The sequence below is a fragment of the Megalops cyprinoides genome, chromosome 22 (genome assembly GCF_013368585.1).
Source record: "Megalops cyprinoides isolate fMegCyp1 chromosome 22, fMegCyp1.pri, whole genome shotgun sequence".
Taxonomy (NCBI): Eukaryota; Metazoa; Chordata; class Actinopteri; order Elopiformes; family Megalopidae; genus Megalops; species Megalops cyprinoides.
In genome coordinates, this window is record NC_050604.1 from 17,830,293 (window position 1) to 17,848,537 (window position 18,245).

The following is an 18,245-nucleotide window of genomic DNA, read 5'->3' on the forward strand; positions in this document are numbered from 1 at the left end:
TTGTGTGTGTGTGTCTGTGTGCGTGTGCGCGAGTGTCTGTATGTGTGTGTGTGTGTGTGTGAGTGTGAGTGTGTGTGGAGTGAAATGTCAAGCCTGCGGTAAAGTCTGTCTAGCATCCTGCACTGGGCCATCGCTCAGGTTTTGTTCACTACAAAATTACAGCAGATTACTGCCCAGGGGCCATTGCACCTCTGCCTCTTTCTGGACCCCAAAGAAGTCATTCATTTTTTCAGATGTGGAATTAACTTTCTCTGACATTCTTAGCACTGAGACATAAAATACAGACAGTCTCAGGTAAATACAGCAACTATAAAGATATATACTTTTGTTAATTGGTTCTAACTGATGTATAGTACAGTATTTTGCTGTATTGTATTGAATAAATTTACTTTATAGCAGAATTACAATCCAATTCTAAAAATTCTGGAGAGCACATTAATTTTGCAAATTCTGCAGGCTGTAGAATGTGGTCACAAAGGATTGTAAATTAGTAACTCGTAAATGATGCTCTTTATGTCGTGTACAGCAGATAATGGCCTTCATTGTCCAAAATTACCCAGCCAGACAGAATCTGTCATAAACAGAATAACACACAGTGCATCAGCCATTCAGTTCATTCACACTAAATTAAAACTAATGTGAGAGAAAAAAAGTATTGCACACATAGCATAATCATGTTTTGCAATATTCATTTTATAATATGTTTCCTCTATTGTTTGTGCTGTAATGGAAAAGAATGAAATGTGCTGCATATGGCCCAAATGTTTAATTGCAAGTCTACCTCTTAATGTGATTATGGAAATGGATGTGGATTGTTAAGGTATGGATTGAACGGATTTAATTAGCACATCATGCAGGTATTAGAATTCAGCAGTCATATCCTCAACTTGCTCGTGAAGCAAAATGAGCTCTGGATTTCAAACTCCTGATTATAGCCTAAAAAATCTGTGCTCCAGCTGACAGTGTTAGATGTGGTGAATATGTAACATCAGGCGGGGTATTGGCAAATATGCAGCACAACATGTAAATAAGGTTTCTGACATACTCTGTTTGCTCTGTGTGTGTGTGAGAGAGAGAGAGAGAGAGAGAGAGAGAGAGAGAGTGAGTCTCTGTGAGTATCTGTATGTCTGCATGCGTCCGTATGACCATCTACGTGTGCGTGTGTGAGAGATAGCTGCCACTTGCATTCATCTTGTGGTAAACCATCTCCGCCTCTCCACCCCCATACTTTGGTAGGATGTTATGTTCAAAGAAAATTACTCTTGAGAAACACAGTAACACTTTATTTCATCTCGTATGTGTTGGTATCTTCGCATGCCTCATACATGCACATCCAGCTATATATGGTATAATATGCAATGTTCAATTTCTGTGGTCACAGCTGCAATCCCTTTAAAGACACATACGCCCACACAGGTAGATTGATGCTGTACTGTACATCTATAAATACACACTGCCTCAAGAGACTGACCGCGGTTAGTAATGCAGAGTAAAGACACTTAACCAAGTGGAACACTTCAACCACCATGCATCTAAGAGATAGCGAAAGTCATATTCATTTTAATTTGGGTTTTGAACTAAAGGGTTTTATTTTTTCATGAGGAGGGTCTGGGCATGTCTCAAACTGCAATTACTAATCTGTGTTTGGTAAAATAAAATATTCCACATCTTCAAATGGCATTAAACATTGCCTTGGCTTTGATCTGCAAAAGGAAGTCCATCTTTGTGCCATTTTATACTTGTTAGGTCTTTTTTTCCTGATTTTAGGTCATATTATTTTTGATAACATGCTTGAGTTGATTTATATTGTGTTGATTTGTTCTGGTGTCAGCCATCATTGGAAACTTTTGGTTAACAAGAAATAAAAACTTATTTTAGACATGTTGCGGGTCTGGGTCAAGAGATGAAGTTTGGCACCTGAATTCACAATAATCTATTGCTCAGATTTTTAAATGTTATCCTTAGTTACACTTTGGCTATTAAAACAAATTATAATTTGAAACATTTGAATATTTAAGTTTCATGTTTTGACAAGATTCTTATTCTTATAAAGCATCTTATTTTAGAGATTTTAACTTTCACATTCTGATCTGGTATTGTACGATGGAGAAATTCATCATGTCATGTCATGTCATATATGTCAGTATCGGTTATTTATGGTGAAAATAAACATAGATGCCCAACAACAGTATTGTAGGTTGTTTTCAACTACAGATTTCCTGTGGCTCATTTTTGTTTTCTAGTGGTTTAAAGTCTTTTCAGCTGTTAAATGTTCCTTCAGTTTACATGCAAGCTGGGTTTTCTTCACTCACTCTCCCATTTTAGCTCCTTTTTTAAGATATCTACCATCACATTGGTGCTGTGAAGGCATTTTTGCAATAACCCTACGCCTGTTTTCACCGTTACCCACCTTGAATGAATTTAGAATGATGTCGAAGAAGCCAGTATCGCACCATTGCAAAATTGATGAAGGCTGGGAATAATAGTTTATGAGACTTTAACCTGCTTGTCTCCTGCCTGCAGTATCCAACAGAAAACAATGAATTGCTCTGTGCGTTGTTCCGCTTCTCCACCGTGCTCCTGTTAACCTGAGGTCACACACAGGTTTGTGTTGCCTGAAGCTACGCGGTTAGCATTCCGCTCTGAGCAGAGCAGAGTCCGCTCAGCATTTTGATCACACGCCTTAAAGGAAATGCTAAAAAAAAAAAAGGCCGTTGCCGGCCCAGCTGTGAGCTCTTTTCCTCAGAGTGGAGGAAAAATCAAGTGCCAGCAAGATCCACTAATGTATTCTAGTATATCTTGTCCCGGAGCCCATGTGAGATTTTAAGGTTAACCGTTGGTGCATGGTGTTTTTTTTCTCCTCTGATTTATGCGATTAGAGAGTAGTCTTTCCGACATTACACCTTTTAATTCAGTAGAAATTCAAAGCAGGAAATACAAAGTTCTGCATGTCCAAAATCTTAAGAATTTCTTGGCACTAAAAATTTTGTAGCTGCCTATGTTTTTCCCATTCTGTTCTTCAGGATTAGACTTTCATTGATTTGTTTTGTGTTGTAAAGTGCACAACACAATATGTATACTATCAGTACAAAATTTTAATACTAAAGTAAAACACAGCATATGCATGCCAAGTTAATGTCTAAAGCTCAGTTCTCTCAACTTTGAACTCCAATTAGTTACAACAGGTTCTGATTTAGTTGCAAGACATCCAATCAGGTTACTTGCACGAGAATGAGACTGGAACAACCAACCAGTGTTATATTAAAATAGATCAATGTCAGCAATGTATCAGTGAAATTGCATTGTAAAAATAATATGTTGATCTTGGAGACCGGCTGTTTATGGCCTGTAGTTAGATCCATGCACGCATTTGTATCAGTCATGCTTGAAATAGTGAGATTACCAGAAGTCATATTGCTTACAACATAAATGTCAGTTTTCAGTAATAAAAATCTTTAAATGCACATCAATAAATCTGATAACAGTGATTGCGAGTTTTTCATGATAGCAGTTAGTATTTAGGAAATGTATTTAGTATTAGGAATCTATCTCATCGGCTTTACTTAGTATCTTGAGGGAGATGCATCTTTCCCTCTAGATCTCAAGCCATTCTCATGAGATATTGCATTGTTCTCATGAGATAATGATGTTGTTTCCTCAAGACATTCTCAAACTTTGCACACAAGATATTAAGCAACCCCCCTGAAATGTTACATTGTTCCCTGGAGATGAATCATTTTTTTCCCTCCATGGACCCTTAGGGGCTCTGTGTAGAACTCCAAAAATGTCTTCTGTACCATGAAAGTTGTAGCTTCCTCCCACAGTGCCACTCCTGCCCCCACCAGTCCTCAAAAAGATGTGGTCACAAACTTACGTCCCCACCAGGGCGAGTAGCTGTTGCAGCCAGTATTAATTCAGTCCACAGCTGGGTACCATGATCTGGCTCTCTCTCCTTGCAGCTCCAAGTTTGATGTGGGCATTATATCAGCCAGCAGGGGGACTTGACTGTTAGCTTTAAAGTCTGTCACTCCATTAATTCTAAAAGCATATCGCACGGGTGTTACACTTTCCAGCATCTATCACCAATTAATGGATTCAGTAACCCCAAATTTACTTAAAAATGATGCATTCTTCAACATTCTTCAAGGCAGGTAAGGGCTAATGCTAATCTTCTGACAGCTCTGTAGTGATGGGGAAATGAAGGCTGAAATTCACTGCTTTTAAAAATCTGGAAATTGAGTAAAGCAATTCATGTCACAGAGGTATATAGCAGCAGTGCCCCACCCATAACATGAACCTGCATTATTCGTCCTAAGCCCAGTACCCACCCTAACCACAATAGCATTATGCCTTGGCTATGCAGGGTCATTAATTCAACCTGGTCTCCTGCAGAAACACATGAAACAAAATCAGGAATGTGACTGATAAATTATTCTGAAAACCACTCTGCTCTCCCAGCTTCAGAAAGCCCACTCCGAGGAGTGAGCTTCCAGGACTGCTCCAGCTCCAGCATCTGATCTGGTACTGTAAGTCATTAATTTCCTCCCGCAAAGTGGCTTATCTGGTCGCATCCAGCTGTAGATTTGTAACTGCTGATCGGGTGGAGAGAGCAACGGTGCGGAGATGAGGCCCTCCCAGGCCAGGCCTATGTTATGGTACAGGGGGGATTAGAACTGGCATTAGAAATAAATCGGCCAAAGTAAGCCATCCCTGTGGCAGAGGGGTTGTGAGATCCCATTAAACTTATAATAGATTTGATAATGGAAATTTCCCTCCACCTAATACCATTTACTCAGAGGGTATAAATGTTGAGCAAGCCCATGTTAAACTCTTTGAACAGGGAAATAGGTTTAAGTTCAGGGAGAGATAAGAAACAAATGGCCCCCCCTGTCCCTGTAGGGCGTCGTCACATCCATGATTCCTTCAAAGCAAACTGCTGTTCCAATGTATAAATCACACTGATCCTACACTGGTCTTGTTTGATTATACACAGGGCATATTTACATTAACCATTCTCCCACCCCCCAACCCCCGGCTCCCCCAGTACATATACCCCCCTGGTGGATGCTCATTAAAGCTATAGGAGCTTGGAATATCTTCTCCCCTGCACTATGTATGAACTGTTTTTGTTACTTAAAGCATCACTGCAAGGACTTTTTTTTGCTCTTAAATAAAAACTTATTGTGGATTAAGCTCTTTCACTGCCATTTGCAGTCAGTAAGGTGTTTCACGAATGGACTTCTTTCTATATATTGTTATTTATTTTTTAAATTTTTTGATGAATGAAGCATGGGGCTGTTTGGCTCATAGAGTCACCTCCCTAAATGGAAATTCACTCTCAAATACACAGTTACCATAACCAATATGAACTAAGCATTTCAAACATTGGGTGGATTATTTCACAATAATGAATGTTGGAGTTACTGTATTCATGAGGTAATGATGGCAATGCCCTAGAAAGTCACATGTCACCTGACCTCTATGCCCTCACCAGTAATACAAACATTCCAAGGAACTGACAGAGACAAAATGATCCAACCGTTGATAAAATGATTAAGACGATGATGAATCCCTTAAACCTGAGTGGCACACACAAATGGTGTGTCATGGTTCTTGCTTTCCCTTCTGATTTTCCACTCTTTCTGCCGAAAATGACCATATATTTCTACATGTGATGTAGAGGGATTCATCTTTGATTGGCATGAGTCTGGGCACAATCCGACATGATTAGATCAGTTGTTTTTTTTTTTTTTTTTTTGATAACAAACCCAGCCCATAACGATGCAAGCGATGCTTCTCTGAGTGGCCGTTGCTCAGTAGTGTGTAAGTGAAATTTACAGTGAGAGGCGAGCGCAAGAGAGCAAGAGGTGAGAGAGAGAGGTTCATGTTTGACAGAGATCAGTGCAGAATAATTTCAGGAAGGAGATTTGATAAATGGCTCTAAACAAGTGCCACATGCCATATTTGCTTTGTCACGGTTGTTTTTCTTTTATAATTTTGCATGTTGTGTGTTTTTTTTATGTTTTATTTATATCGGCCTTTGTAGTCTGCTTATATTTTCTGCCTCTGTCCTGATTTTAAAATAAAACTTGACTTCCTGGACACATGTTCTTGTCCTGTGTCTCTCTCAGCTCCTGTAGGTGCTAGGGCCCCCTTCACTAGTGATAACCTCTGCTGATGTGAAATTTTGTGTATACCTCAAACTCCCATATTATGATGGCTTTCAGCTCAAATATCTATAGTGTGTTTGGAAATACCTTTCAAATTATTTCTGTTATTATTATTATTATTATTATTATTAGTAGTAGTAGTAGTAGTAGTAGTAGTAGTTGTTGTTGTTGTTGTAGTAGTATTGTGACAGCTGTATTAAAATCATAGTTGACTTTTCTGATTTTGGACAGTGATCTATGCTTTTTGACTCCGATCTGCTGATTCAAATACCACTGTCTGCAGATACCTAAGAGTTTCTGGCTGCTTTGACATTTTCTATTAAAAATGTTGACGCCAACAAAACAACTCTCCCTCTCAGTGTGTGTCATTACATTGATGCATAAAAGGACATCACCATGGTATCACCATTAAAACTGAACACCTGGGCATGCCTGGCCTTAAGCAGGTGAAGAAAGTGAAGGAAAAAAATCACCCCATCCTCATAAATAGTAGGTCACTGACTGTAGATTTTCACAATACTTTGTCACATCAAATAACATTACATGAAGCCCATTACCACATAAAGAAGTGAGCAATGATTATATTTACTCGCAATCTCAATATAACAGCTAGCAGTGCCACTTAACTGGAACACAAAGCATGGGACATTGCTACCTTACTGAACACACTGTGCAGTACCTCACTGTTGCCTGGGCATTGGTATCAGTGTTGTCTAATTTTCTGTTGACTATGTTATTTGCTTGCTCAGTTTTATAGAATGGATTACCGAGATCAGTGCCGGTCGTGTCACGCTGGACTTCCCTCCATCGCTGGTAAGACTAGGGAATTCTTTTTATGCATCTTTTATTTTAACAGGAGACAGGAAATAATGACTTTGGCCACTGAATGCTGCGGTTTTATGCATATGCCCCTTGGTGTTTTGAGTAAGGTTACAAGGAACAATCTATAAAAAGGAAAAGAGTCTGGAGTCTCAGCAGGTGCAGTGTTTATTCTCACATGGTCGGAGAAATCTCATTTATCAGCAACCTCATTCATTAAAGTATTGATGTAGTTAATTACCTAACATGAAACCCTTGATTTCCTCAAACGAGCAGAATTCACTAAACACATTTCAAATGAACTCATTACTTTGGAAGTACACTTGAATGGTAATTACTGTTCATGCAATTTCACTGCTGTCAACTTAGCAAACAAGGATCAACTGGAATTTAAGTATGGCAGCAGCAGTCAAAGACATCAGAAGAGTATGCAAACAGATTCAGCACCGTCATTGCCTCCCCTTCAGTTTCCATGTGCACTTACTCTGAAGCAAGCTTCCACACAGACAACTGTAAGGATCATGAATTCCCCCCAAAAAAAAAAAAAAAATTGAAATTTGAAAACACTGCCCTGTCATATTGTACCAACAGCTGACATTAGGAAATCAAGTGAGAAGCAGTTTACCTAAGTCACCGCTTGAAGGGGTTTTGGATCAGTTACGCAAGTGGAAATTCAGAGCAAATTACCATTTTGAGCAATTCTGAACCAACATGCTGCAAGTTGGTGTACACTTTAGAGCAGCCTACATAACATAATAATCAGCATGTTAGGATCTAGACATGTTTCCCAGCCCAAATGATGTTCCTGCATTTCACTAGACTCTCTGTGTCTGTTTTTGCCTAAAGTACAATAAAATTTCACCGTGACCCATTTGAATATATTGTACGTCAATCACACCAGATTGACCTATTTAGTAATAGAATCTAACAGGATATAGAGGAACTTAAAAATGACTCTTAAAATTAAATTATTGAATACGGTTTTTGGGAAGACTAAAATAACTTATTTTTCACACTTTATCCATTTGTAATTAGAGCATAACAGAAACAATTCAAGAAAAGTACCTTTCATAAGGGTACGACAGCAATACCCAACCTGGGAATGCATCCTTCAACCATATGGTTACAAAAGCAATTCCTCGGTCACTACTGCACAGTTCCACCCTGAAAACAAATTTTGGATTGAAGTTTAAGTGGCTGAAAATACCATTTTGATGTTTTTCCACCAACCCCCTTCGTCACACAGTATTGTATGGTGAACCGTGACTCAAACACCTGACCCTTTGTGCCCGATGGTTCACATGCTTTAGAGTCCTGTGTATTAATCTAGGTAGAGCCAGAGACAAGGCGAGGGTTATATATAGCCTCCCTCAGCCTAGTGGGCTTTAGGATGGGCGCTTCGATTGTTTTGATTCGGTGAGGCAATCCTGTCCCTAAAGTTATTTTGAGAGCGGGTATTGTTGAGCTCTTTAAACTAAACTGTTGACTTCAGTTCGCCACAATGCCTGTCTGGCTGGCTTTGTGTGTCAATTTGAATTTGAATGGGAGACATCCCTTTCCTCCATCGGCCCTCTTCACAACATAAACTTCCTCCAGTGTCCTCCTCACTCAGGCAAAAAAAGCCAGCAGGCATACAGCTCCTCATCAAGCAAATAAATAATCAACAATTTATTTTTTTGCAGCAAACATTCATCTCGTGAGCCTGCGTCAAATATCAGAAATGTTTCGTGCCAGAGAGGGGTTGGAGAGGTCGGGAGGGGAGATCTGAAGTGTTGCCAGCTCTGCACATTTGGCATAAATGAGGCGACACTAATGGAAAGTATGCGCAATATCGAAGAACTTCTTTTAATGGGAGATGATCGCCAAGCCCTCCAAGCCTCAGTCTCTCACAATGAGAGAGAGAGCATAGCGCAGGGAGGAGGCATTCTGGTTGCATTATGCTAAATTCAAAGGCACTTTAAACCATAAATCAGCAGCCACTTTAGGAGTGGTGGAGCCTCTGTAAGGATGCGCAACCCTTGCAGTGCCTAGCCGGCAGCCCACCAAAGTGAAGCGTAACCTGTATTTACTCAACAGATTCTGCTAACAAAGTGTGTGTACGGGAACAAGCATCATTAGGTATCTTTAACCACATTACCTGGCTCTGGCTACTTTTACATCAAGTTTCAAAAGCCCTGTACTACGGCTGTTGGTCAGAAAAGATCCAGGATGATAATAAATGCTTTATGAATGGTGCTTGTACCCTCTCATGTTTGATATTACAAATACTTTTAACATGGATTTTTTTCAGTGATTGTTTTTTGATTATTGTAATTGAAGAGAGATTCTGCAGTGTGCATCAAATCTGTGCTGTGTTTTGGAGATTCTTGACCCCTACAAGATTGCATCTGGCTGTTTTTTGTTGAGCTCATGTGCACAACATGTGTAATACTAATATTTTAATAAGAGAGAGAGAGAGAGAGAGAGAGAAGAAAATATGTCTTTCAAAGATCCAAAAGTATTTTATTTTTATTTCTTTAAGATGGTAAAGAAACAGTGCGGCAAAGTGTAAACAGAAATGTAGACTTGCATCTGTTATTCATTCTATTGATGAATGCTCTCTCGTGCTTGGTTGAACATAAGCCCCCAACCCTGTCTTTGGGCTGCTGACTATGAAAATGAATGAAAATGAAAGAAAGAAATCAAAATAATTTATGCTGTTCACAGTTCCTTTTCGGGCGATTAACTAGGTTGAGTTGGGGGCTGATATTTGGCCCCTGCACTGATAGAAGCGTGATTTTTTTTAAGAGAAATGGCGCGACTAACACAACTGCATAGTGACAGGTCTGGGGCATCCTTTGGGAATACCCAATCAATCATGAGACGGAGGACTGGAATTCAGCTGAGCTCTGAATTAGCTTCCCGAGGAATGTATTCATGTGCAACGTCCCGCTGTCTAAATGATACCAAAATGGCTCCTAGCCCTTGAAAGACTACCGTGATTAGCTGGAGGAATTGGCTGTTTGTGTCAATCACCCCTAATGCATCGCCTCTCTCCCTTTTACTTCTGTAGGTGAGCGAGGGAAACGGGCGGCATTCGGGTAACAGAGACAACAGAGACAGCGGCAGCAGCTGCCGCGATTTTCTCGCGCGGTGATTAAATACTTCTTGTGTCTTTTCCGCCGCTATAATCCTTGTAGCAGAGAAAGGAGCTGCATGAGAATAATGGTGAATAGAGCTCTGAATCATTCCAGCTGGCTGCGTCTCAAATAGCGCTGTGTAGAGAATGGGATTGGGCTCCCTTGTTCTGACACCAGAGCAGCAGCATTTTAAGGAGTTTCTCGCAGAAATTGTTCCAGAACGAGCGGCTTCTTCGCGTCTCCTTCCCCCCGGCGGCAGTCACATTTCGGCTGAAGGTAAGTGAGCACCCCGTTTCCCAGCCTCCGTCTGGGAGGTGGCGTAGGAAATACTGATGCATATTGTAACTTTGTGAGCATCCGTGTATGTGCAGTTTCCACTGTTTCTTGAGTGCACATCTGAAACATCCCTCCGTGTCTTTTGTTGCGAGTCTCTGAAAAGGAGGAGAATGTATTGAAAATGTGGAATGTGAAAATGTGGAAATACCGTTGCCTAAATCTGGAGACATCGTATTTTATCTTGATCGTGATTTCACTACAGTCTGCGTTAAACCATCTAGTGTGAACATTTCAAGACAATAAACCACAACATATTCTCTCAGGTGATCATGATGATTGCATAATGGCTTTATTTCAGGAAATGCTTTTTAAGTAAGCTGTGGGGAGTTGTTTTTTTGGAATATTAGTCAGGAAGTGCAATGTGCATATAATACACGTAGAGTGCACCAGTACAATATAAAGATGGTTCTGATATGGAAATATGTAAGCACGCGTTTGTTTTCTGATGAACTCTGACAGAAAACACTTGAAAAGGCAGCGGCGGTTTGTCTGCTTAACTACATCAAAGGCAATGTTGCAAAACTGTCTCAGGAACATTAGTCAGACCACACATCGCTACACCTGTTCTGGGAAAACTTTTAATTCTTAGCTGCGTTATTTATTTACATCGGCATGATATTGATATTAATCAGAACAATTTTATGCAACATCTAATTTGTTCAAAAAAAAAAGAGACATGGTTAAAGATTGTAGATGCTTATTCATTCAGGTTCAAACCCTAAGATTAGGCATATAATATGCTGCATTTTCTGCAGAAATATTTATGATAAAAATTGACACTTAAAATTTTTTACACTCACAGCAAGCAATCCAAATTTGGCCACTTGTATCAAGTATTATGTTAAAGTTGGGTTTCCCAGGGACGTGTTGGCAGTAGCTGCCCCCTAGTGGCAGAAGTATTTTGCAAGGAGAAGAGAATCTTGTCTGGTCCAGGCACACACACACGCACGCGCTGTGGAGGCTCTCTGCCCGAAGACATCACTCATCCGTTGAGATAAGTTGTAGAGCATGTTTCCAAGTTAACATGACAGTGCAGAAAGGCAGGGCCACATAAACCATCCTGGCAAAGTCTTAGAGACGTATTCAATAAATCAGCCACAGCTGCAGTGTGTGAAAGCGTTCGGTTTCGGCCCAGATTTACTTCTCCATCCCACAGGGAAAAATATAAGATAAAAAGGAAGTAGAAGGCCGTTTTTTTTTTTGTAGGTCCACATCTTTTTTCCCAGTAGATTAAAGTGGGTCTTTGATAGGGTTTTCTTGTACAGCTGAAGTATGCATGGGTGTTGAAAGGTCCATTAAAACAAGGCCACTCTTGTCTCCAAATTACAATTGGCGTGCAAGATTTTCCCATAGATGAGAAAGACAGCCTTTACACAGCATGCATATATTCAAATGCTAATCCTCATTGTTTTGTACTGCATCATATAATTCGTTTTGTTCCTCACGTTTCTGAATCTTCTTCCATTTTCTTCAGGAGCCATTGGAGAATAGGATTATCTTGCCTGAATCTCATGCAATTTTTATGGCATTAATTGCCTCTGCTGTCTTAGTGTTGGTCTGTGTAAATAGGAAAAGTAAAAAAAAATTAATCATTTAAAGTTGCTATTGCATATGTTAGTTTAGCTACAGAGAAGTGGAAATTGTAATTTGGGCTGAAGTTACATTTTTCTTCTTCTGTTATTTTTCTTTACAGAGTAATTGTCTTTAGCAGGATGAAGTCAGCTCGCAGTGGTTTTGTAATAACCTCTTAAGAATGATTCAGAATTAAGCCCTTTTGTCAAGAGGGTTTGTCAACTGAATTTCAATGACGATATCCTCAAATAATTGTGTAGCCATGAAGGTTGTTGTTGTTTTTTTCTGCCACTGACGCTACTGATGTGGCCTGCTTAATAGCAAATTAAACCACTGGTTGCTTATTTTTTTTCCCACAATCCCCTAGTGAAGACAGCGTCATCCAATCGCAGTCATGTTTGGCAAAACTGCTGCCACTCTAGGGAGCCAATGGCGGCAGCTGGCAAGTGACTGAGTGCTGATTGAAAACAACCTGGAGGCTAGAGTGCTCTTCCTGGCCCTTCAGGAGTAACTTTTCTGCAGATGCGTTCCCAAGGGAGGCCCAGGGAGCACACCCTAGGTTCTGTCCAAGATGACTCAAATTTCCGTAGCCCGTGAGGATAGGTGCTCTCTCCAGCTTTAAAGTGCATGTAGGGTGTCGCTTTTTAAAATGATCACAGGATGACCTGATGATTGGTATTCTTCCATTCATCTGTGTATCTGCAGGAGCTTGAAATGAGTTTTGAAATCCCCAGGAACAATTTACTGCGTATCTGACAGCAAAACCCAGAGAAAGCATTTTGTTGGAAGCTACTAAGTAAACATCTCTCACAAGGTTGATTTATAAATGGAAACAAAATTGTTTCCTTCATTGACATTTTTCCCCAAAAGAAGAATCATATTCTCTTTAATTCATGGAATTGTTACTTCCTCAGATATTATGCTGAATTTTTTTCCCCCCCTTTCCTCACAGGTAACACTGAGGTGATCACACTGGGCCTTGGCTGATGAAGTCATCTCTCTCAGATTGTTGAAAAATTACAATCGACAGGTGAGCTCTCCCTCTGTTGTTTGCCTGAAGCAGGCACCGTTCTCCCTAGCTCCAGAAAGAAATATTCTCAATGCCCTGCAATGGTTACATGAAGACGCCATGAACCTCACAGAACCTCACGTTACGCTTACCTTGGGACAGTGATCAGTCCGAATCGTAAAAGAGCAAAAATAAGAGAATCACTATTGAACAGGCAGCGTACTGGTCCAATATGAATCTCGCCATCAAGCTACGCAGGAATTTGCGAAGACTGGTTATCTTGTTAGCCACCTTCTGTATGGTTAGCATCCTGGTGTCAGCCTACTACCTGTATACAGGCTCAAACCAGGAGCTGGAGCTGTCTGACAGGGCTGCCGAAATGGACTGCGGGGATCTCAAACTCCTGCCTTACAGACTGGCTGAGATGAAGACCGCCAAGCCCATCGACACATCCAGGAAGGAGCCCGTGGTGCTGGTGTTCGTGGAGAGCCAGTACTCGCAACTTGGCCAGGACATCATAGCCATCCTGGAGTCAAATCAATTTCAGTACCACTCTGAAATAGCACCCGGGAAAGGGGACATCCCGCCCCTCACCCACAAAGGCAGGGGGCGCTACGCGCTCATCATGTATGAGAATATGATGAAGTACATCAACATGGACTCCTGGAACAGGGACCTCCTGGATAAGTACTGCGTGGAGTACAGCGTGGGGATCATTGGCTTCCACAAGGCCAATGAGAACTCTCTGCCCGTTGTGAAGCTGAAGGGCTTCCCTTTGTACCTGCATACCAACCTCGGCCTTAAGGATTGCTGTGTTAATCCGCGCTCTCCTCTGCTCTACGTCACCAAAGCGGAAGCCGACAGGGGGCCGTTGCCGGGCGACGACTGGACCGTGTTTCATTCCAACCACTCCACATACGAGCCGGTGCTGATGGCCAAGACCAGGCAGGCGGCGGACGGCAACGTCCCGTCGGCTTTTTCCAGCCAGTCTCTGCACATCACTGTCATTCAGGACCTGGGCCTTCATGATGGAATCCAGAGGGTCCTATTTGGGCACAACCTCAACTACTGGCTGCACCGGCTCATCTTAGTGGATGCCATCTCCTACCTGTCTGGGAAAAAGCTGTCCCTCTCGCTGGAGAGGTACATCCTGGTGGACATCGATGACATCTTTGTGGGGAAAGAGGGGACCAGGATGAACGTCAACGATGTTAAGGTAAGGAAAGCGGGGGGGGGGGGGGGGCTCTAGTGCTTGTTCTTTGAATCTGCCCAACAGGGTAAAGAGCCCATTAAACTGGAATAAAAGGCTGAATGGCCTTCATTCACTCGTTCCCACATTCAGGCACTGTGTTACCGCAAAGCTGGAGTGAGGGCTACTCTTGGTTTTTTTGTCTAGTGACTTCATGACTCACTGAAGTCCTTTCAGGCCTGTGGCCCCATGTGTGACAACAGCATAAAGCCGTCACGTTATGCAAAGTGATTCACTGCCTCTCATTGAGAAACTTGTGGAAGCAGTGGCTATTTTGTCAAGCGGTTACACTCTGGGGGTAGCTTTTAAAAACGTTCAAAAGGGCTGAATCCATTCGTTCTATGCAAATGCTGACCAGTCTTAGCATTGAAACAGCACATTATGAAAGCACTTCTGTAGATAACTATCTAAAAATCATTCTGAGAAAAGGTGGCTTTCCACTTTCTGCACCATGCTTGGTTTATAATTGCTGTGATCCTCTAGGATTGTCAGTATCATTAGTTCTGGTTCTGTTATTATAGTTGTTTATTCGATGAGAGGAGTCTAATGCATTACTGCCATTTAACAGCACAGAACATAAATGAATCACCTTTAGACTAAAATAATCATTGATTGATATGATGATGTAAACACAACACATCATATACAGTGTAGTAGTTCATGTTAACTTAAAACTGGAATGTTAATACAAAAAGATGTGAGATCTGTGCTACTGTTGTTCAGTCCAAGTTGGACAAATACAATAGCTCCATCTGTCCACAGGCACCAATGTGTAAAGGAATGCTGTGTGACAAGGGGCCCATTGGACTGTGGTTGTGTGTGTGATTGTCTATGTTTGGGGCTGTGTTAATAAGGCTTGTTTTATTGTAGTTGCACAGCATAGGCCCAGTTAATCCTGTTTTTCCTGATCTATCATTTCTTAGTGTGTCTACTTTTAACTTTTATTTTCTCATTTTTATTATTGGCACACTGACAAAAATAAGGGAAAATATGTCCAGTCAGTATTATTTTGAGTACAATTATCAGTCCTTTTCCAATAAATGGATATTAAACACAATGGAATATACGCTTCTACTATAATATAAGCCTCTACTTTATGTGGAAAAAATAAATACGTACATAAGATATTTTGCATTACTGTAAACTATTTACTGTGCTATTTAGTGTAAATATAAACACAAATACAACAGAAAAAAGACATTATTTTTAAAATCTCAGTTCTGAATCTTGATGTGTGCTACTAGCACTTATGAGCAACATTTGTATCTGATTTTAAGCTACAAATAATAGTAAAAGCTCTCAAAAATGGTAGTTATCATTGTTATTATTGTTATGTGAGCTGTTAGCCTCCACACAGGCGACAGCCTCACTCTGGCATGTCGCGGGTTTGGGTAGTGTGAAAAGGTGGTCTGTGTGAAGGAACCTGTCACAATTATAGTTACTTGTCTTCCCATATCCATTCATCAACGTGCTTTTGATCTTGTGTGGTTACTACAAGTAGCCTTTTATGCCCGGTCAATAGAGCACTGATAAAAATTTATAAAACAACAAAGCGTTTCGATTCATGAAGGTTTTTTTCCGGAATGCCGTATGCTTGGTTTTGGTGTCACTGTTTCAGTTTTTTTTTTCTTTGATAGTATTTGCCGCTGTCAGTAAAGATGGTTCTGAGGGCCTGGTGGCCGTTACAAAAACCGCCAGGCTAACTTACTAGCCACTGACAGCAAGCACTCTTGTAAAGACGCCGCCCACTGTGAGAAATTGAGAAGTAAGTGACAGTGGCAAAGAGGTGCTAAAATACAGTAAATATGCATTTGCTGTATTAAGGCACTTACTGTGCTACACTGTGCACTTTCATTATAATTACAGTGTGTAGTGTATATTTTTATACCTGGGTTTATGGCAATGATCAGAAATGCCTCACTCTGTCTTCATATGTTGAATTTTGTGATTTATGGCCATTTTTTTCTGCACCACCCCTGATGCAGCCGTATTGCATTTGTACCAGATGGGGTCTTCAAATGTAGGTGTATAAATGCAGGTCTTTTTTGACGTTGTGGTTCACAAAAAATGTCACGTAAGGCTGTTCCATCAATCACTCGCATTAACAAGGACATTGGTCTGACAACTTGTCGTGCGCCGAAGCCGAGGAGTTTCAGATTTCCAGTTCAGTTTAAACAAGAACTGTTTAACTGAAAGTGTTTTCCCAAAACTGAACAAAATACCTTTATGAATTCTAACATTCTCAAACAATAGTGAAATACAGTGGGGTCAGTCACACCACCAAATAGATAGACAGCACTCCATGTACACAGTACACTTCAGCTGGACTGCTTGCACTTATGCATATTAGTCTGTATTAGGACGCATGTGGAGGGAGCTAAAATTGCGGCCAGTGATGCAAATCTTGCCGTGCAATGCTTTGCAGGATTGATATTTAAGTTTATTTATTGATTGATTGCCGTGTTTTTGCTTTTTGACCCCTGACAATGATTTTTCACCTGAAACCTGTCTCATTCTGTCACCTCACAAAGGGCAATGGGAAATGTATTTGTCAAGAGCCCTTTAATTCATCGGCCCTGCTGGGCCTGCGGTGGCTCTTTGATGTAGGGGTGTCAGTGTGGTGTGGTGGTTAAGGAGCTTGCACCCAAGTGGCTCCAGGTTTCATTGCTAGGTGGAGAACTGCTGTTGTACCATTTTGCAAGTTATTTACTGGAATTGTCTATATAAATATTCAACTGTACACATGGGAATACATGACATGTGAAGTTTAAAGTACTCACAGATAAGGGCATCTTCTAAGAAAGTAAATAATTTTATATTAATAATACATTATGGGAAAATATATTTCTAGATTGAAACCATCACAAGCAAAGTGCAAAACGTTTCATGTTATTCCCTTAAGTCCATGACAAGATGTAGAACACAATACATTTTAATGGAGTCTTTACACTTTTTTCTTTTAAGTTTGAATGACAACAGTTATTAGATTAATGATGATATCTATGATATAATGTAATTGATTTATCTAGCCTTTAAATAGAGGACTTTCCATGGTGAGACACACCCACCCACTTCCTGATCTTAATAGTACCCATACCTGACGCACGGTTGGAACAACAGGACTTGTAACATTCTTAATGGAGAACAGAATCATACCGTGACAGTCATACAATTCAGTAGACTCGACAGATGTGCAAATTAAATGCCCTTCGAGTATGTGCCAGCCATGAGCTAATGGTGCAGGAATGTAGTGCTTTTCCATTTTGTTTATTAATTCCAGGTATTTGAGCAGGTAATCTGCATACATTTGTGGCTCCTCAGATGGCCTTAGCTAAAAATGTTCCCGGTCAAAGTCACAAGCCGATTCGCAGGACTAATTTAGAACAGGGGAACGGGAGGCGGTTTTATGCAAAGCAGAGAGATCGTTCCGGAATGCAGCCCGTATGGTGGGGGAGCAGAAATGTCAGCGGCCAAACTCCTGGAGGGATTGCAGAAACAAATCAAATTAGGCCCTGGAAATTATGATACAGTCTTTTGATCCCGCGTCCATTGTTATATTTGCATATCCTGCCTCCATAGCTTCTAGGGCACCATCTGTTTCGGGTCGGTGCCTGCTCGCTCCAGAACAGGTGCTTGACTGGTAGGGAAAGAGTCATAGCTCTGTGTTTGTTTCATGTGTTGTCTAGTCTGTAACTAAGCTGCTGGAAGTGGATGAAAAGAAATTGCTAATCAATGGAAAGTCATGTTTTCTGCAAAGGGGTGGAAGCACGTAGACTTTTCAACAGTAATAATATTAATATTGGGGTTTTTTCAGAGAGGATGCCATCTTGAAATAGTTACCCAGAATGGGTGAAAGTTTATCGTTTTGGTTGTAATGTCTTTTCTTTCTTTTTAGTTCTTACTTTTTCTTACTTGTATAATTCCTGATGCCACTACCTGATTTTGCTAATATCTGGTGTACTTTTTGGTCC

General features: G+C 40.7%; 1 protein-coding gene across 1 annotated transcript in view; it reads left to right on the forward strand.

Annotated features, from left to right (window-relative positions):
* The first annotated feature begins 10,151 nt into the window (after window positions 1-10,151).
* Window positions 10,152-18,245, forward strand: part of ndst3 (N-deacetylase/N-sulfotransferase (heparan glucosaminyl) 3) — a 70,888-nt gene continuing 62,794 nt past the window's right edge. The window contains exons 1-2 of the mRNA XM_036516775.1: window positions 10,152-10,384; window positions 12,969-14,241. Coding sequence (XP_036372668.1) covers window positions 13,258-14,241 — 984 coding nt within the window. The 5' untranslated portion in view covers window positions 10,152-10,384; window positions 12,969-13,257. The remainder of the gene's footprint in view (window positions 10,385-12,968; window positions 14,242-18,245) is intronic.